This window comes from Protomyctophum bolini (genome assembly GCF_963924005.1).
Source record: "Protomyctophum bolini genome assembly, chromosome: 8".
Classification (NCBI taxonomy): Eukaryota; Metazoa; Chordata; class Actinopteri; order Myctophiformes; family Myctophidae; genus Protomyctophum; species Protomyctophum bolini.
In genome coordinates this window covers 12,374,385-12,395,809 of record NC_137869.1, presented here as the reverse complement: position 1 = coordinate 12,395,809, position 21,425 = coordinate 12,374,385, and the positions used below count along the sequence as shown (strand labels likewise).

The window sequence follows — 21,425 nt, the reverse complement described above, 5'->3', positions numbered from 1 at the left end:
CTCTCTCTCTCTCTCTCTCTCTCTCTCTCTCTCTGTCTCTCTCTCTCTCTCTCTCTCTCTCTCTCTCTCTCTCTCTCTCTCTCTCTCTCTCGCTCTCTCTCTCTGTCTCTCTCTGTCTCTCTCTCTCTCTCTCTCTCTGGTTTCACTACTATACTTTGCTACAGGCACAATCCCGCCCATAAGCGCGTCACTGATTCAAATTGCAGCCGAGGCACACAGGGATAGATAACACAGCAGCCAGCGCACCGACTCGACTCCATGCTCGACTCGTGCTTACTAACAGACGGGCTTTGGAGAAACGCTTTACCCGGCTGCGTTCAATTATCTCATGAACACACTATCAACACCCATAGGATCTAAAGATGTGGTCAGGAGTCGGGAAGCTAATGTTGCTTAATTCGCTGCTATTAGCGCTTAATGCCGCAAAAGGTAAGACACTTGTCTCTTTACGAGTAGACCTAATCAGTGAGGTATAGAGAATTGTGCGCGTTGCATCACGAAGATGAGGAAAACATAATAGCGAAGTAGAAGACAAATGGATTGTCTCTTGATGGTCCATTTCTCATTAATAGCTTAGCATGTGGTTACACACGGAACCCCAGCTCTCACCTCCACTGCTACTTTGTCTGTCGGACAATAGATTATTTTGACAGTAATGAAAATACGCGCAAGAAAGGGACCATTAATGGCCAACGTGCGTGAATTGCTGACACAAAGTGATTGATCAGCGTTATAATTAAGCGCTTCTTTGAGATATTGTTGTAGCCAGGCAGTGCATTTTTATTCTGTATACGTTTCATTTACCACACAAACATGATTTTGAGTGCTGGAGAGTCACCGCAGGAGGAGAGCTGCTGTCATTGAACGGCTGTATATGCATTGCTGTAACATTGTTACAGTGAAGGTATTATTGACACATATTCAAAGACAAAGCATGTCAAAATGTAAGAGGCACACGGACACGGTACATTCCAATTGATAGTTCTCCCCCAAACATAAAAACGAGAGTGACAGAGATAGATTAGAGATGTTCACCTAGAATTCTCTATATTTAATTGTTAATAAATAATCAGGATTAGCCATTTAAAATATACGTAACACGTAATATGTTAACCTACGCTGAACATGCAACAACCCTGTGTATGTTTAAATTACTGTAACTTACAGTAATCTTGCATATGCCTACTTAGAGGTATAGGTATAGCCCATAAGTTTATAAAGTAAATGGTATGACACCATAGTCTGTTGACTATAGGCTAAACTATGTATGTAAAATATGTCTGTAATATAATTTGTTTCAAAACGCAGGGACCCATACGGAATCGCAGTGTGAAACTGGTCAGTTTCAATGCCAGAACGGACGGTGCATCCCAAGCCTGTGGAGATGCGATGACGATGAGGATTGCTCTGATAACAGCGATGAGGAGAACTGTCGTAAGTAGCCTAGAAGGCATCGTCTGTTACGACAGACGATGCCTTTCACTTATCAGAAAGCATCCTGTTACAACGACAGACACACATCATACCATCACTTATCAGAAAGCATCCTGTTACAACGACAGACACACATCATACCATCACTTATCAGAGAGCATCCTGTTAAAACGACAGACACACATCATACTAACCATCACTTATCAGAGAGCATCCTGTTACAACGACTGACACATCATACCATCACTTATCAGAGAGCTGATCCTGTTACGACAGACACACATCATACCATCACTTATCAGAGAGCATTCTGTTACAACGACAGACACGCATCATACCATCACTTATCAGAAAGCATCCTGTTACAACGACAGACACACATCATACTAACCATCACTTATCAGAGAGCTGATCCTGTTACAACGACAGACACATCATACCATCACTTATCAGAAAGCATTCTGTTACAACGACAGACACACATCATACCATCACTTATCAGAAAGCATCCTGTTACAACGACAGACACATCATACCATCACTTATCAGAAAGCATCCTGTTACAACGACAGACACATCATACCATCACTTATCAGAAAGCATTCTGTTACAACGACAGACACATCATACCATCACTTATCATCACAGATACAGGAACAACACTAACAGGGGTCATCATCATGCTGGCTTGTGGTGCACATGGACATGCAAATGATAATAATAATAATTTAAAATAAACACAGAAAGAGCCTCCGCTAACCCTAAATTACCATTCATTGCTAACTGGTCTGTAAATCAGAGAGTGTACAAATGGAATTTGGTTCCATTTCTCAGAGTTCCTTGAAAACAAATAAAGTTTGAGAACCACTGTACTGTTGGACTTGTGGACTCCTAATGTTTCATATTGTAGTATCATAGTAAATCATACATATTCTGAAGAAAACCTGGAGACTGACATTCAGTAAAATGGGACTTATGATCAAAATTGTGAACATTATTGTAAAAACTAATGTACAAATGTACAAGGCCATGTCCTGCCACGTGTACGGTCGGACATATTGATGACCCCTGAGAGCGATAGGCAATGCTTGCCTGGAATACAGACAGACACTGATCTGGGATCAGTGGTCAGGTCACATGGCTAGAAGAATTTCACTAATTGTGTATAAGCTGTCACTATGCATCCGCTTTCATGGCTTCTGTTTCTCTTTAACTGCCGCTGACAATGACACCTTTGTTACTGTGTTGTATAATGTTAATGGTTTGCTAGTTACTTTGGCTAATTTTAAAATTGGCTATGTTGCCTTATGTTTTCAACATCTCATGGCCTAGAGGGGATTCCTGAATGCTTTCTTTGTATTCTGACATAAGCTTATTTGAATTGTGCGGCTGTGAATGTCACGGTGGTACTGTGTGAGATATTGCGTAAACCCATTAATGTAGTTCTGCTGTGGTTTGTGTTTGTTGTTGGTATTTAGTTGTTGATCCTGCTTGGTGTGAGTGTATAGCCACGTGTCTTTCTGTCTGTCAATTAGTCTGTGGGGTGGGGATATTATAGTGTCGGAAGAATAATTCCATTTAGTCTATTGCAGATGTAGGCAAAAGACCAGTATTTCATCTGGATTGCTTCTGAATCAATTTGATCCACTTAATTGCATGGGAATATGAACAACCACCCAAGCAATGATCACTTATGAATCTGTCATGGTGCTAATTGCATGAAAGGTTTTTATTAGCGGGCAATTGATTAGGCACCATTGTACACTGTGGAATATGTGGTGTTTGTTTTAACTCTGACAGTGGAACCAAATGGACCCCTGGTTCCATCCCTGGGTGTCTAGGAAGGTCCCTGGGTGGCTTTCCGTGACATTTACAAGGTTGTCTCGTTGACTTGCCAGGCAGATTGGGTTATTGGACATTTAGTAGCGATACTTGAGGTTTCTAATGAGCTGTTAATCCCTGTGTAGCATATCATTCACTGTATGAATGTAGCCTTGGATGAGTGGAGTTTAGTGTCTGATTTGTAAACAGAATTATTATACTGCACTTTTACAGTGCAGTGTGACTTTTAACTAGACGTAGTTTTGTCAAAGATGTACTCTCCATTCTGGTTCCCTGACTAGAAGAACTGCGAGTGGTTTATGGTCTCCTGTTGGGTTCTTCTTTTAAACACAGCCTGCACCTCAGGCCGGTCTCTCCTATTTTCTCTCAAATCTCAGTTTTGCCCTCTTGTTCACCCCATCATGCAATACCTTTCTTGTGCTTCCTACTTTATACTTTCACCCCTGTCTCTTCCAGCAACTGTTCCTTCCTTCTCTTGCACTCTCTCCATTTTCTCTCCGCTTTTCTGTTTCTCTCTCTCTCAATCCCCATCTCTCTCCACTAACCGCTTTCAACCTGGCATTCCTATTCCGGCTGCTTATTTTTAGTTTATTGAACATACCTAAAATATCATAAACAAGCTGGCCAGTGTATGGACAATCGAAATGTCTAGAGACGCCGATGCACGTCTCATCAGAGGATGACATAGAGAGAAGAATAACTGGTCTACTCTACACAGGCTCACAACACATCACATTGTTGGTTGTAGTGTAGATCAGCTGATTTCAATATTTTTGTATGACACATAAAAACGGGTTTTAAGTGTCTTCAGCCTTCAACCTGGCATTCCTATTTTAGGCTACTTATTTTTAGTTTATTGAACATACCTAAAATATCATAAACAAGCTGGCCAGTGTACGGACAATCGAAATGACTGGAGACGCCGATGCACGTCTCATCAGGGGATGACATAGAGAGAAGAAAAACTGGTCTACACAGGCTCACAACACATCACATTGTTGGTTGTAGTGTAGATCAGCTGTTTTCAATATTTTTGTACGACACATAAAAATGGGGTTTAAGTGTCTTCAGCCTTCAGCCTGTGCTGTGAAGTTGGTTAGGTTTTTTTATATGATCCTGCCTCCCAGGGTCCTCCTTTATGCCAGGCATTGTGGCCACCATTAGTGGGAAAAAACGTCCCGCGTGCACTCTGGCAGAGCGAGTGCCAAGGAGGCTCTGCCCACTCTTCTTACGCCCACAAAGGCCATCAGCTGACAGGTTGGTTGGATGGAGATAACTCCAACAGCGTGACTCCTCCTGGTTGTCGGAGCGATGCCCGCCGTGTTGGCAGCACGCCAGCCCTCGGAGGCAGATGCCAGCACTGCCACCACCATGCCCCCTACCCCACCACATTCTCTTCACTGAAGTCCCGCATTACCAGCAGAGCTCAACAGGAGGGGGTGGAGAGAAATGAGCCGGATTTTCGTTGAGAGGAACAGGATGGTGTAGAGCAGTGATGGTGATGAGAGGAGTGGGACGGGGGTGGAGAAGGGGGGGATAGTGCAATGAAATGAAAATGCCTCGAAGCTGGAAGAGGTGATGGTGGGAGGGTGGAAGACGAGTCTCAGTGTGAGAGTTATGAAGAAGTGCCAGTCAAGGGATTGGGTGGAGAATTGTAACGAGATGAGGAGGGGAGATGGTATTAGACTAGGCAGTAGGGAGGACCGTACTTCAATAACACATATCGTTGCAGTGAAAGACAAGACAACACAACACAATGCCACTCATATACACTGAAATGCATTAAAAGGTGCAACTCGCTGACCAATGCACACTCGCCAGAAATCTACACCAGCTTGATACATCACAAACCCATGTGACGTCAGTGATTTCAAATGATTGTTGACTGCTCTCACTCTGTCATACGTTATCGCTTTGTATAAAATCCACCACTCCATTCAGCTGTACCTCTGCAGTCTGCACACACACGCGCACACACACACACACACACACACACGGATTACCCCTGTAGTAGCAGTAAGTCTTGGTAGATTGGGTCGTCTTTTATGCCTTGTCTCTCCTCCTCTCCTTCATTCTCGTCTCCTCCTCTCCTCCTCCTCCTCTTCTTTCTGCGTTCATTCACAATGAGCCTTGGGGGGGATTCCACAGATGTTGCCCAGGGAGACAAGCGGAGCGGGGGTACATCACGCTGGTGCGGGCGTGTGTAGAGAACACAGAAACCTGATTTATATTAAGTTTCGTGGTGTTGTCACATATCGAAAATAGCCACCTTGCAACACTACAGTACAGTACAGCTCTGCATGTCCGCCTATATGACCTAGTTCTCCAATTGATCGCAGAAATATAATATTCAAGGCCATATCATTTTCCCCTGTGCATCTGATCTGAGTGGATTTAATCATTCCTAATCCATAGTGCACAATCAGCTCATATCTGAACCTCATGTGGGTCTTGTTACTGTGAAATCCTTCTTCCCCCCCCGTGTGTGTGTGTGTGTGTGTGTGTGGGACAATGAAACTTAAGTAGTTCTTAGAAGGAGAGCGTCTCCTCTGCAGTCTGACAACAACATCCTATAGAGGACACATCACAACACATTTCACGGCCCCTGCTCCATCTGTGCATCTCTCTAAAAAAACACACACACACACACACACACACACACACACACAGACCACTGTAATGAGAGGAGGCAGGGAGGCACTCCAGGCATTGTACTGATAGGCTCACAGAAACATGTTATGGTCACCTAGCTGCACACACACACACACACACACACACACACACACACACACACTTTTAAGTTGCACATCCGGGGTCAGGCTTGTAATGGGAGCCTGGGGTCATGGGGCTTCCTTAATCAATCTCCCGCACGTACGTACGCACACACACATGCGCGTGTACACACACACATTTAAACAAGCAGTTGCTGCACGCACAGTCGCACACACACATGCACAGACCTGCTCCAGGGGTCAGAGCTGACACAGGTCCTCTGTGTACTTTGCAGTGTAAACATCCTGCTGATACAGAGGTTTTGACTTATGTGGCAGAATGTGAGAGATGGAAAATGAAATGCACATGTTTTCTGTGATGGCATGTTTTTATTATGCTCCAGTTTACCGCAACACAAGCACTACCGTGTGTGTGTGTGTGTGTGTGTGTGTGTGTGTGTGTGTGTGTGTGTGGTAGGTACAGCACTTGGTTAGTGTGCCTCCTAGGGCTATTGTGATATGGCATGAGGGTTTTCTAATTTTATATGATGCATTGTGATTTCGTAGGTCTGTCATTTTAGAAATGCAATGTGATATTTATCATCACAAAGCAAGAGAGGTATTTGTGTGTATGACTGTACATGTACTGTATGTGTAAAGGATTTGTGAGCCTGTGCCACACGATTAAACAGTGCATGCCTCACAGGGAGCGTGCTAACCTCACAGGTGATATGCGTGAGGAAGCTGTATCGGGTTGTACTAGCTAACAATAGTTGTGTGCTGAATAGGTGCAAGGTGGAGGGTGTTGGGTTTAGCGCAAAGCAACGCTGGGGTAATTTTAGCTGAGGTCAGTTCTAGCCAGAGGCTCAATCACACACTCCCTCGCTTCCTGCCTCTTTATGTCGCTCTCTCTCTGCCCCCCCTTTGTGCTATGTCACTATCAGCCAGCTTTTGATTTGTCTCCCTCTTACCCCCCCCCCCCCCCCACCCCATATAGGGGTACTATGAAGTAAAAGGGTGTTTGCAGGAGGCTGGTGTGTGTGTGTGTGTGTGTGTGTGTGGGGGGGGGGGGGGAGAGATCGCGAGGCACTGTCCATCTGCATACTTCTGTTCTAAGTGTCAGACAGTTGCGAGAGAGTGAAAGAGTGAATCTGCATGGCAACTCGGGATGAGATCATTTCTTTGTTTCCATATCACCTTTCTACATTTCACAAAGATGGACAAAAATACAAATTTCAATATATTTGTCCCTGTCCTTTCGCAAAATCATACAGTGCTTACTGTACATACACAATAACAATACATAAAAACAGAGCCCACCGGCTGAGTCAGAGAATAGAGAGAGAGAGAGTCGATAACAGAGAGAACGAGTCAGAGGTTTCAGTGCCTGCAGCAACGCATGGTTTTAAGGACCACTGGGTGTGCGAAGCTACTCTCTTTCACCTGTGGAGTAATGAGTTTGACCCAACAACACCAAGAGCAGGCGGCTTGTTTGATGCTGGCCCGAAACAACTGTGTGGATGCCATTATCCACGATGAGAGATGGAAAAAGAGAAAGATAATGGAGGCTATTATTATTATTATGCTGCTAAAGACAAGAGAGACCATAAATGTGTGTTCCCAACTTCCCTCATGTCACATATAGTCCCTTTCCCACTGGACAAAACGGCCACTAACAGGCTACCTGGCTATTATCTGTAGTGGGTAAGGGTAGGCTACTGTTGGCATTTATTCTATTGTCTGTAGTGGGTAAGGGTAGGCTACTGTTGGCATTTATTCTATTGTCTGTAGTGGGTAAGGGTAGGCTACTGTTGGCATTTATTCTATTGTCTGTAGTGGGTAAGGGTAGGCTACTGTTGGCATTTATTCTATTGTCTGTAGTGGGTAAGGGTAGGCTACTGTTGGCATTTATTCTATTGTCTGTAGTAGAGACCGACCGATATGGATTTGTGTGGCCGATCCGATAACCGATACGATAGAGGGGGACAATCACCAATAACCGATTTGCCACCGATATAGTGTGCCGATATGATAATGATTATGCAATGGTACAGTCACAGTGACAGTAGTAAGGAGTCTAAGGACAGCTGCTTTCTTAAACCAATGTCTTTATTCAAGACATTTTTTCAACTTATTCAGTCAAGTGAGTGAGTGAGTGAGTAGTGACAGACAAACAAAATAACAAATATCAGTCCAGCACCATTGGCATCACTTTGCCACAATCAAAAATAAACACTGTAGCAGCTAGTACTGTGTAGTGTGTACCATTGGCAATGGCATCACTTTTCCACATAAAGCCATAAACAAAAAAAAATAAAAAATAGTAGCAGCTAGCTAGTACTGTAACAGTGTCAGACTCGGTATACATTTTGCACCAGTAGTAGTCTATTTCACCAGCAACGTGCTTTAATTCATATCGGGTATATCTGCGAGAAATTCACCGATACGATCCAATCGGCCAGGCCCATTATCGGTCGGTCTCTAGTCTGTAGTGGGTAAGGGTAGGCTACTGTTGGCATTCTATTGTCTGTAGTGGGTAAGGGTAGGCTACTGTTGGCATTTATTCTATTGTCTGTAGTGGGTAAGGGTAGGCTACTGTTGGCATTTATTCTATTGTCTGTAGTGGGTAAGGGTAGGCTACTGTTGGCATTTATTCTATTGTCTGTAGTGGGTAAGGGTAGGCTACTGTTGACATTCTATTGTCTGTAGTGGGTAAGGGTAGGCTACTGTTGGCATTCTATTGTCTGTAGTGGGTAAGGGTAGGCTACTGTTGGCATTTATTCTATTGTCTGTAGTGGGTAAGGGTAGGCTACTGTTGGCATTCATTCTATTGTCTGTCTGTAGTGGGTAAGGGTAGGCTACTGTTGGCATTTATTCTATTGTCTGTAGTGGGTAAGGGTAGGCTACTGTTGGCATTTATTCTATTGTCTGTAGTGGGTAAGGGTAGGCTACTGTTGACATTCTATTGTCTGTAGTGGGTAAGGGTAGGCTACTGTTGGCATTCTATTGTCTGTAGTGGGTAAGGGTAGGCTACTGTTGGCATTTATTCTATTGTCTGTAGTGGGTAAGGGTAGGCTACTGTTGGCATTCATTCTATTGTCTGTAGTGGGTAAGGGTAGGCTACTGTTGGCATTCTATTGTCTGTAGTGGGTAAGGGTAGGCTACTGTTGGCATTTATTCTATTGTCTGTAGTGGGTAAGGGTAGGCTACTGTTGGCATTCTTTCTATTATCTGTAGTGGGTAAGGGTAGGCTACTGTTGGCATTCTTTCTATTGTCTGTAGTGGGTAAGGGTAGGCTACTGTTGGCATTCTTTCTATTGTCTGTAGTGGGTAAGGGTAGGCTACTGTTGGCATTCTTTCTTGGAAAAAAATACTTTGCAGTGGTCACTGCCTTTTCCAGTGCGCTGCTATAATGTGTGTTGTTAGTATAAAATGGACAGTAACAATAATAGTGGTTGACTTCACTAGTAAGAGACCATGCACACCTCTACTTATAAGTTTAACAATTTATTGAAACAAAATTAGATGAATGTGGAACGGGATGAGGAACCCAATGTTACGGCGTATAGTCTCAGGGGCTGACAGCCATTGTTGCTCTACTCTGGAGCGGTTGGTCGCCTCAGCTCCGTCACTGACCGCCTGGAGTCTATAGAGAAATGAAGACAGAAGGAAGAGAAGAGCGAGAATTCAGGAGGAAGGAGGCGGTTGGGGTGGACGAGGACGACAAACTTGAAAGCAATTATGAATTTGAGAGATCGCTGGTGTTTTCATACTTTAGTGATTGCAACGAGGATTGGCTGTCGTGAGTGAAGGCAGGTGCAGTGGATACGTGTGATTGTGAATGGGGAGTGGCTAATGAGTGAAGGCAAGTGTGATACTGATTGATAACGGGGCGTGGCCGTGATAAGCAGAGGGTGGTCTTTACTCCTGAACATACGTGAACACAACTACATTTTGAGCTTGTACACTACCGTACAACATGCAACATGGTATCTTTTTCAAATTTCAATGTCCTATGCTGATTTCTCTGGAAACCCAGGCAGACGAACTGTGACGTCTGAAACCATGACGTCAAATATGACACACCAGAAAAAACAGAAAGGCATACTCGTCTAGTCTACTGGAAGTGGGAAAGGAGTCAATCAACTATTTTTAGGTGATCCGACTCTGTTCTGTCTTGCTGTATTTCTCTTGGATAATATCCCACCGTCTGTCTGCACTGATCCATGGTCTTTTGAACTCATACTTTCTTGTCTTTATCCCTCCTCTTAATTTCCCCTCCTCTCTCACACACACACACACACACACACACACATTCACCCGGTCTCTCCTATGATGAAAGGCAGAGGAGTGCGGAGGAGTATTAGGTCTGTTGACTCGTCCCTGAGGATTACCTGGTTTTGTTTACTGGTCGACGTCACATGGAGCCTCTGCGTCCCCATGTCAGAGTTTGACTTTGAACAATAAGTGACTTTGCAGCAGAGTGGTGACAACATTTAGAGAGGGAGAGAGAGAGTGTGCGTGCGTGTGTGTGTGAAGCAGCCCAGGGTGTTTGCCCTCGCAGGCAAGCGGTTGTCTTTGAGCGTGTTTGCCTGTGTGTTTGTGTGAATCTGTGAGTCCTTTTTTGTGCTTGTGTTGTTGTGTTTTGTTGTACTTTTCTCCCCCCCCTTCTATGTCTGACTGGGTATCGTAGCGTTAATCCCCTGCCAAGATTAGCCGAGCATCTTCATGTGCCTCCATATTCTCTGTAATCCTGTTTTCACCCCGTGCTCCCTCGCTCCATAGGCGCGGGGGAGTGGGGGCAGAAGACGACGACTAAGCACCTTGATGAATAAAACATGGATGCTAATACCTGGGCTGACATGGAGATATAACCCTCAAGTCTTGCGCGTGTCAAAAAGTTATGGCTTAAAAAGTCCCAGGAGAACGACTTTTTACTTCCAGCTGATTCGTTCTCTTGTTGATTGCACTCTCTCTTCTATCCATTTATTTCCTCACCAATTTAGCTTAATTCTGTTATTGTCTCTCAGTTCTATCTGAGACTGTGACAGCTGTGGCTATTTGTTCGTTTATCTCCAACTCATGCCATGTCTCGTCGTCTCTCTCGTCTTGTCACATCAAGCGGCTAGTTCCTCCCTTGACTGTGATGGCGAGGCAGATAACTTGGTGATAAGTTCGCCCCAAAGTTAGTTGGGGGGATAAGAATATCGCTGTCACAATACCCAGAGAGGACATTGTATACTGTGTATATTTGTGTTTGTGTGGCTGTGTGTGTGTATACATGCCGCGGCTTGTGTGTGTGTGTGCACACACGCTTGTATGCATTGTCAGAAGGGTGAAAGTAGATTTTCCTAGACGAGGGAGGGAAAGCAGACTGAGAAGACAGAGAGCCTTTGAAGGAGCATCTATCTTTATTCAGATCTCATCCTTGGAGGTCTGCACTCTGCACTGTGAATGGTTTTACTGATACAGACTGGAAATAGCCAGTTTTAAGGCTAAAATTCACCCATTGCAAAGGATGGATCCAGAAGAACAGAAGATGAAATCTGTCTAAGATGTGAGCATCAAAACGTATCCTCATCAGAGAACTGCCTTTTCCCATTTGTGCTTTTTTATGATATTAGTAACAGTGGGAGGACATGCAGCAAAGAACCTTGCGTTTGATTACACCCTCCTGTGTCAGTGGGAACGATGTGCTATATGCGGTCTTATGTGGTTTGCCCCACAGAACTGCTTCTTAATATGTTTTAGTTCCTCCATTTGTTGTTGCATTAATTTCTCACTTGTGTTGGTTTAATAACTTTTTTATTGTGCCCTTCCTGTCGCCCTCTTTCCCTCTCTCCTTCTTTTACTCTCTCTGTTTGCCCTCTCTCTTTCTCCTCTGCCCTTCAATTACACCCCTGTTTTGCATGAAGTCTTTTATATACAGTACGTTGCACACACAGGCTCCTAGGTTTTGGAACGGTTCCTTTACGTTGAGACACACAGACACTCAATAGAGTCATTGATGCACCTATACTGTTGCTGTAGCTATACTGTATACTAAGTTAATTCTGCCATGCCAAGATGGGGGAGACTGGAAGAAAATGTCTAGAGAGAATTATTCTGTTTGTCAGTAACAAGAGAGCGAGAGAGAGACGAGGGGCCCTATTTCTGTCAGTGCTTTACCCCTTATCCCTAAACGTCTTTGCTTTTTTCACTATTTTGAAAAACATTTTAAAATTGTTCAACTAGCCGATCTGCGTCGACACGTTGTGATCTTGTAAATCGGCTATTTGAACTATTCAAATAGAAAAGAAGTTTAGGGATAAGGGGTAAGGCCCGAGGTCCCCATGAGGATGTTTTTCATCTGATTAGATGAGATCTCTCTCCTCATGCCTCAATTTGATCCCTTGTGAAGGTCTCCGGCTCTTCTGTTTCTGTATTCTCCTTCTGTTTCCGGCGGTCTGTTGTCCATGTGTTTATCCTTTGTAGGACTCTCCCTCTCTCTGCCCCCCCCCCCACCCGTCGTCTTTATGTGTCATTGGAAGCAGTGCTTGAATGTTTGGAAGCAGGGTGACACCTTCTCAATGGGCCCTTAGAGGCCCCCGGACACGCACGCGCACACGCACGCGCACACACACACACACACACACACACACACACGCGTGCACACACACACACACACGCACACGCACGCACACACACACACACACACACACACACACACACACACACCAGGGCTCAAGACTAACTTTTTTCACCACCGTCCCGGAACCGTCCCAAAATACAATTTGAACCGTCCCGAAGTAAATGTATACCGTCCCGGGATTCTTTTTACAAAAAGCACCACTCAAATTGTGAAATTAATAAAATAAAGGTAAACCAAACATACAAGTGTCAAAAATAAGTATATACCAAAGCAAAGTAAATAAAACAAATCAACTTCAAACAAAATAATTGAAGTTAAAACCAACAAGTGTCCCCGGCAGTTACAGTATTCCTATTGTAATAGAAATACAATTAGCCAAACAAATAATGTACTGCATGTATTGAATACATGCAGTACATTAATTGTTTGGCTTCATGTTTCTTCTGTAGATAGACTGATTTAGTCAAAATGCTCCCAGATGAAAAATAGGGCTTGGTTAAAAATGTTAATCGAATTAATCAGAGGCTTTGTAATTAATTAATCTAAATTAATCACATTTTAATCGCATATCAATATTCGACCTGAGAACAGTGATTTTTATTTTCAAATGGATTTTGTTATTTTGGTGTAGGCTACTTGATCAAGACCAACAGATAACGTGCAGCAATGCAGGTATATGAATACTCAAATGTCTATTACATGGTTGGCATGAGAAAACAAATAAAAACAACTTTATTAGGGGGAATACTAAGACGAAGGATCAATAAATAATAATAATAAATACAATCAATAAAAACTGTGGAATGAGAGCGTTTTGGTTTTGGGGTGTGCACTCCACAGTGTTGGGGCAGCAATTCCAGAACAATCTGAGCATTATAAAACATCTGTTGCTTCAGATGATTATACCAACATATTATTTAATGTCGATGCCAGCTAGCAAGCCTAGCATGGAAGCTAACGTTAAACGTTGGTGTAGTGTAGCCCCATGGGACCTTTCTGTGGCACACAACCATGGTCTTATCCACGCTTCCAACCGATAGTTTTTCAATCTAAATGTCTCATCCACGGGGCAAAAGCAATATAATTCCTATGATTCCGTTGGGTGAATGTAGTGTGTGCGTTGTTGTTGTTGTCAACGGGAGGACAGAGCATTGGTTGACGGCACGGCAAATTCTCATGCTGCTCATGGCTGCACACGAAATGCGCATTTTCAGTGTAAAAACTCCTCTCGTCCCGAAACCGTCCCGGATGAGATACATTTACGTCCCAAATAGATATTTTACAGTCCCCGGGACGTCGGGACGCCGTTAATCTTGAGCCCTGACACACACACCATCATGGCACACACAATTGAGATTCGTTGAGAACATGCAGTATGTTTGTGTGGATGGGAGTCTATCAGGTGGTGTTGACAAATCCATTTCTGTCCCTGTTAAAAGTCTTAACCCAGTGAATGACCTAGTCCATTGCATCTCTGACATTAAAGAGTGGATGACCAACAATTAAATTATGACAAAACTGAAATCTTATTAGTTGGTCCTAAAGAGTTAAGACATCAGATTCCCTGTTATTTCCCTTATCACTGTTAAACCCTGTCAACATATTAAAATGTGGGTGTGATTTCAGGTGCCGAGCTTAACTTCCAGAAGCACATTATTCCCATCTTTAAGACAATGAGACAGAAAGAGAACATTTGGAAACCATAGAGAGGAATAGGGAATTATTTAAAATGGTGCATTTTGAGTGTAAAGAAAAGTGGCTAATATAACTAATACTGTATATTTCACTAAGATAAACTGTAATATAATACTGTAGCAAAAATATCTTAAATTATTAAAAGCACCAGAGTAGTAAAACACCACTCATAAGAAGAATGCTTATGTTAGGGCGTGTTTTATTTTTATGTAGAAATTGAATATATAAAACTTTGTATCAGAAAGATGGAAGAAATACGTAGAACAAAACTAATGTGTTGTGGTAAGGAAAGGAAAGGTACTATGTTTACCCAGGGTAACTGGACTAAGCTCATGAACTTGTTTACAGCCAGGCCCTGCTCATAGAACATTTCATGGAAGGGGTTTAATGCCTTGTCCAAGGGCACTTCAGCTGTGGTAATTTTAACGTGCCGGTCCGGGGATACGAACTAGCGACCTTCCGATATCAAGTTGTTTTCCAAGGCGGAAACATGCCTATGCTTTCCATTCCTGAGCGATGCCAGATTTTTGCGTTCGATCCTGATTTTGGACAGTCCTAGACCACTGATGTTTTTCTAATGAATTTGAAATGTTCATCCACAATCAATACAGTCTAGTGGTCTACACAGCAACATGTGTAAATTCAGGACCCTGGACAGTGACTCACTCAGCCAAATGAATGAACACTGCAACTCATCAAAAAAAATTAAAGCAGCCAGCATCTACATATCCTCATAAGTAATACAATACAATACAAAATAAAATAATAATAAAATAAACAGCCTACCTGCTGGTTAGGGCTGGGCAATTAAGCGAAAATATATCTAAACTGTTATTTAGAATCAATAAGAGACCTAATCAGGTAGGTGAAAATAATAATCAAGATACATTTTCTTAAACAAATCTTCACGTAAATATTTTTATAGATTGTTTATTGCAGACTTTGATTGATTAGTCTGATAAACCTTTAATCCTGTTCTGTATTATTCTGTACTTTGTTCTGTAATAGCTGATCTACAAGTTCACCATTGTACTTTACAATGGTCCATGTTACTAAATGTAGCACAGCTTTGTCTTGGAAGATGTTGGTGGCCTTGATATGGATGTACGCACGCACGCTCGTGCACACACGAGAGAGAGAGAGAGGGAGAGAGAGAGAGAGAGAGAATTGTCTGTTTGGTATGACTATACGTACATGGTAGGCGTGCAGTGTGGGTTGAGACTGTACATTTAGTACAAAAATAAATTGCGCTTGTGCCGTCATTTGCCTTTAGGAGCACACTCACATCTCTTAGTCATTGTACAGTGTTTTAATGTATCCAGATTGGGCTGGGGTTCCTAACAGTGTTTTAATGTATCCAGATTGGCCTGGGGTTCCTAACAGTGGTTTAATGTATCCAGATTGGGCTGGGGTTCCTAACAGTGTTTTAATGTATCCAGATTGGCCTGGGGTTCCTAACAGTGGTTTAATGGATCCAGATTTGGCTGGGGTTCCTAACAGTGGTTTAATGTATCCAGATTGGGCTGGGGTTCCTAACAGTGGTTTAATGTATCCAGATTGGGCTGGGGTTCCTAACAGTGTTTCAATGTATCCAGATTGGGCTGGGGTTCCTAACAGTGGTTTAATGTATCCAGATTGGGCTGGGGTTCCTAACAGTGTTTTAATGTATCCAGATTGGGCTGGGGTTCCTAACAGTGTTTTAATGGATCCAGATTGGCCTGGGGTTCCTAACAGTGTTTTAATGTATCCAGATTGGGCTGGGGTTCCTAACAGTGGTTTAATGTATCCAGATTGGGCTGGGGTTCCTAACAGTGGTTTAATGGATCCAGATTTGGCTGGGGTTCCTAACAGTGGTTTAATGTATCCAGATTGGGCTGGGGTTCCTAACAGTGGTTTAATGGATCCAGATTTGGCTGGGGTTCCTAACAGTGTTTTAATGTATCCAGATTGGGCTGGGGTTCCTAACAGTGGTTTAATGTATCCAGATTGGGCTGGGGTTCCTAACAGTGTTTTAATGTATCCAGATTGGGCTGGGGTTCCTAACAGTGTTTTAATGGATCCAGATTGGCCTGGGGTTCCTAACAGTGTTTTAATGTATCCAGATTGGGCTGGGGTTCCTAACAGTGTTTTAATGTATCCAGATTGGGCTGGGGTTCCTAACAGTGGTTTAATGTATCCAGATTGGGCTGGGGTTCCTAACAGTGTTTTAATGTATCCAGATTGGCCTGGGGTTCCTAACAGTGGTTTAATGTATCCAGATTGGGCTGGGGTTCCTAACAGTGTTTTAATATATCCAGATTGGGCTGGGGTTCCTAACAGTGGTTTAATGGATCCAGATTGGGCTGGGGTTCCTAACAGTAACAGTGTTTTAATGGATCCAGATTGGGCTGGGGTTCCTAACAGTGGTTTAATGGATCCAGATTGGGCTGGGGTTCCTAACAGTGTTTTAATGGATCCAGATTGGGCTGGGGTTCAACAGTGGTTTAATGGATCCAGATTGGGCTGGGGTTCCTAACAGTAACAGTGGTTTAATGGATCCAGATTGGGGTTCTTAAAGAGTGCAGGAGTGTGCAAGTATAAATGATTTTGTTCATCCTCTTAATGAAGACTTCGTACTTGACTTATTATTTGCATTTTATTGAGATTGGGATTTCAACATGTGTTTTCATCATACCAACCAGAATCTGACAATTACAGTAATTTCTCCATGTTTCTGTCCTGAATTTCCTATTCTAGCTGAAGTGCTTGAAACACTGTGTGTGCGTGTGCGTGTGCGCGTCCTAAACTAGCTACCCCCGGCTAATAGATTCCAATGAACGGCATATTCATACTCCACTTAGCAGATCACACCAAACATACAGTGGATGTGGTACAGTATGTTGAAGGAGTGTGTGCGTGTACACACAATCGCGCGTGTTTGTGTGTTTGTAGTTTGTCGTTGCAATCTGTGCAGCCAGTTTTTTTAATGAGATCAATGCTTTCCTTCCTACTTCCCCAGATGGTCGTCTCAGTCGAGTGTTTGTGTGTGTGTGTGTGTGTGTGTGACTGTGTGTGTGTGTGTGTGTGCAGTGTTTGTAGGAGAAGGAACGGGGCTATGGGGACCTTAGGCAAATAAATCTTTAATTGAGTGCTTGCTCTCATGTTTTGTTTAATTGCCCCCTGAATCCATAAAAGCATGATGGTGCTGTGCTATAGGTGTGTGTGTGTGCGTGTGTGTGTGTGTGTGTGTGTGCGTGCGTGCGTTTGCGGGGGAGGATTTCACGTGCAGACACAATGTTAACACGTGTGTGTGTGTATAGCATTGTGGGAGTGTGATATATATGTTTAATATTACCAGAGAGTTACGCCTGAATGTAGGTCACATTATGCGTAGCGTAGCATTCTTTTATTTTTTTATTTGCCCTACATTTGTGTGTGTCTGTGTCATTGCTCTCTTAATTTCAACGCACGCCGCACACCGCACGCACGCAATGTTAAAGTGTCATGCTTACTTTATACACTGTCATATGCGACGGCGGCCCACACTAAAAAACTGCAGATCTACAAGCTCACAATGTGTCATGATGGGCCAGGTTGTGAGCTTGTAGATCTGCTATTTCCGGCACCTGCTGTACTGTACAGTGAAGTATATATCAGGCTTCAAACTGCTCTCTGGTGCATGCATAGGCAACTTCCTACTTATAATTGGCTCTTTTCAACTATGAAGTGTAACCCAGAGACTTCCATCTGAAGCTTTCCAGAACTCTTCCAGAATTCTGTAATAGTTTCCATATATAATCACAACTACGTCTGAAAGTGGAGGTATTATATTTGAGCAGTGCTAACCGTTCCAACATGTGACTTTGTGTGTATGGGTGTCTATTAGTCTATCTCAGCACGGTTGCTGTGGTTACCGTCATGCGTGATCGTGGGTCTATAGTACTATACATCATCATCATGATAAAAGGCACCGCTCTCTCACGTGGGTGTGATTTTTTGTTTTTCATTCATCTGCCGTTTACTTAATTTAAAAACAAAAAAGCGAAAATACAGTAGGATGTTTGCTGCATTTTCCAGTGTATTTTTGTATTGTGCGTGTTCTTTTTGCATCCTTCTTCTCATTATGCTGTGCTGATTTTGTCTTATTGGCACATTGAGTGTGATGTCTAGGGTTAGGGTTAGGTGTGTGTGTGTGTGTGTGTGTGTGTGTGACTGACTGACTGACTGACTGACTGACTGTATGTTTAACTATTCCTCAGTATCACACACACACACACACACACGCCCCTATGTATACAGTACACAACATATGGCTGCCCTTGCTGGTTTGTGTTGCTCTCTTCCTTCCTCCGTCTTTAGCTCTTTCCCTCCCATCTCTCTGTCCCCAGTGCATGCATTTTAATCACCGTTGTGTGGTGGCGGCAGATCATGTGTGGAGGCTCTGTGATTGCATTGGGTTTTGAGAGAGAAAGAGGAGGGAGGGGGAGGGGAGGAGAGGGGGAGAGGGGAGAGAGATGGAGAGGGAGAGAGGGGGAGAGAGGGGGAGAGGGGGGAGAGAGATGGAGAGGGAGAGGGAGAGGGAGAGAGGGGGAGAGAGATGGAGAGGGGGGAGAGAGATGGAGAGGGAGAGAGAGGGAGAGGGGGGGGAGAGAGAGGGAGAGAGGGAGAGGGAGAGAGAGATGGAGAGGGAGAGAGAGGGAGAGTGGGGGTGGCGGTAATGTTAGGTGTAGGTTTGACCTACTGTCTGCGTGCACAAATTACAGTGGCTCTACTATATGGCATTGCACTTACATGCATGCACAGCTACCTGAAATCAATTCCACTTGTGTGGCGATAGAAATAGATTTAGTGAGTGATTTTACTGTTAAATGGAGTTCTTAGCTTTGCTCAATGATATGACAGATGGCTCTGGGAGAGACCCATCTCTTTATCTGTCTTTCTGTCTTGTCTTCTTTCTCTGCCTATTAGCTTGATAAGATGGTAAGTGCCGAGATGTGAATCATGTCAAAGCATTTGATTTAAAACAGTGTTCTATTTTAACTTGACCACTTAAGACTGATTTATACTTTGGCTATTTTTCCACAAAACACTATGCTTTTTTTTGTGTAATTTGTGAAACTTCTTTTGAAAATATTATAAAACATTCAAGTCAAAACTTTTAACTATTGCCTATAATTACCCAAAAGGGGGACGTGCCAGAGTGAAAGTTGTTAATTTAACCCTAGGGGAATTCCTATTAGAATGCCTCATGCATACTGTATGTGGTTGCCTGTCTTCCTGGCATTCTGGAGTCGTATGTGACCTGGACAGGTCTGACAGCTTCCCCTAGGACGTTGACATCATGCTAGTTCCTGTTACGTGCTGCTTCTCTGTTGTAAGAATTATTGGCTGCACTTTGTTTGCATCACATTAGTCATGTGATCCTATTTGTGAATGCTTTCTTTATGATCTCTAAAGTGTGGCCTAGTCATCATCACTATGTAGAAATGACATACGTACTGCGCACAGTGCACACGCCTTTGTTTAAGAAAGGCTCAAAGCGCCATTCATTGTTCATCACACACAGCCACGCACACACACAGCCACGCACACGCACACACACACACACACACACACACACACACACACACACACACACACACACACACACACACACACACACCTGCAGCAAAGTTTGTTTAATGAAAGAAAAGATCAAGGCATATGTCCTCAGTACAACAAGCATGTCATGTCACCCAGCAGTCCATTGGCACAAGGCACAGCGTCTCCGCTATACATGGCAGTTTTCCTACAATATGAAAACTTTGATCGTGTTGAAACACACAGTCCACAGAGGTTGCAAATGCATTAACGGTGGTAGTTACACTGGAGCAGTTTAACGTCATGCCAAGACACATCCACACACGCACGCGTGTGGGGTGTGATGATGTGCGCAATAAGTGTCATTGTCATTATGCTTCAACGACCCTGTTGCCAGTAATGGAGAAGCCTTTATTTTACTGTTCACCTCCGAGGTCCCGGATTGCTGTGCTAATGGACTATGGAACACACACACACACACACACACACACACACACACACACACACACACACACACACACACACACACCCTAGCGTGCTTTACAATGCATTCCTCACTTTCACCCACTCAAACACAGCTGGGACACCAACCTGCTCACCACAAGTAGTTTGGTGTTTACCGTTTAGTGTCTTGCTCCAGGACACTAAACTAACTAATATTGTCAGAAAGGGAAGCGATCAAGCCAAGATATCTGACTGACAGTGTGTGTTTTGGCTCTGCGTGTGCGTTTGTGTTTGTTGCGACCAAAGGTCTTATTTACTATGAAAACTTGCGTCCGTCCGTCACACCTCCATATGTCACACCTCGTGACATCTCGTGACATCATGGAGACCCTTAGATCTTATATGGATCTGATCTTGCGACATCACGTGACATCATGAAGGCCCTTAACACGTCCATATATGGTCACGCCTCGTGACACGTCACGCCACCATACTGTTTATGGCCATCTCTATACTGTATATGAAGATCACCACACTGACCTCATCTAACCCTGGATAACCATACATGGACTGTACATCTGACCTCAAACCTTTAGATCTCCATATATGGAGCTGACCTGTTCTGACATTCCATATGTTGAACTTCCCCACCTGTTCTGACATTCCATAATGTTGATCTGACCTCATCAAACCCTGTACGCACAAGACACGCTCCATACAGTATATGGCCACTACAGAATTAATTCCATATGTTGATCTGACCGCCCATGCCAAAGCGCCAGCGCTCACCCAGCAGTCTGCTGTCACCCAGGCGGATGTGTGCACGCGACCTCGCCATTTTGGGCGAGGTCGGTTCTCGCCCTCAGGGCGTCTTACTAGTATAGTATAGTATAGTATAGTATAGTATGTGCCGCATAATATGTTTTTCAGCATCTTTTTCATTTGAAATCTTCCCAGTCTGAGGAATGCAGCGGCAGACTTCCGATTGATGAAGACGTTGTATTGAGTGAAAGAGCTACTGTTGGTGACATGGTTCGATTAAACTAAATTCCCCCTGGCAGGTGGGGGGTGGCACACATACACACACACAAGTGGCAGTACCAGGGCTA

General features: G+C 43.6%; 1 protein-coding gene across 1 annotated transcript in view; it reads left to right on the top strand.

Annotated features, from left to right (window-relative positions):
* Positions 1-362: 362 nt before the first annotated feature.
* The window catches only part of lrp8 (low density lipoprotein receptor-related protein 8, apolipoprotein e receptor), a gene marked incomplete at its 5' end in the record, with an annotated part of 176,444 nt that continues 155,381 nt past the window's right edge, over positions 363-21,425 (top strand). Inside the window, 2 exons of the mRNA XM_080770430.1 lie at positions 363-429; positions 1,309-1,434. Of these exons, the coding sequence (XP_080626556.1) occupies positions 363-429; positions 1,309-1,434 (193 nt within the window). The remainder of the gene's footprint in view (positions 430-1,308; positions 1,435-21,425) is intronic.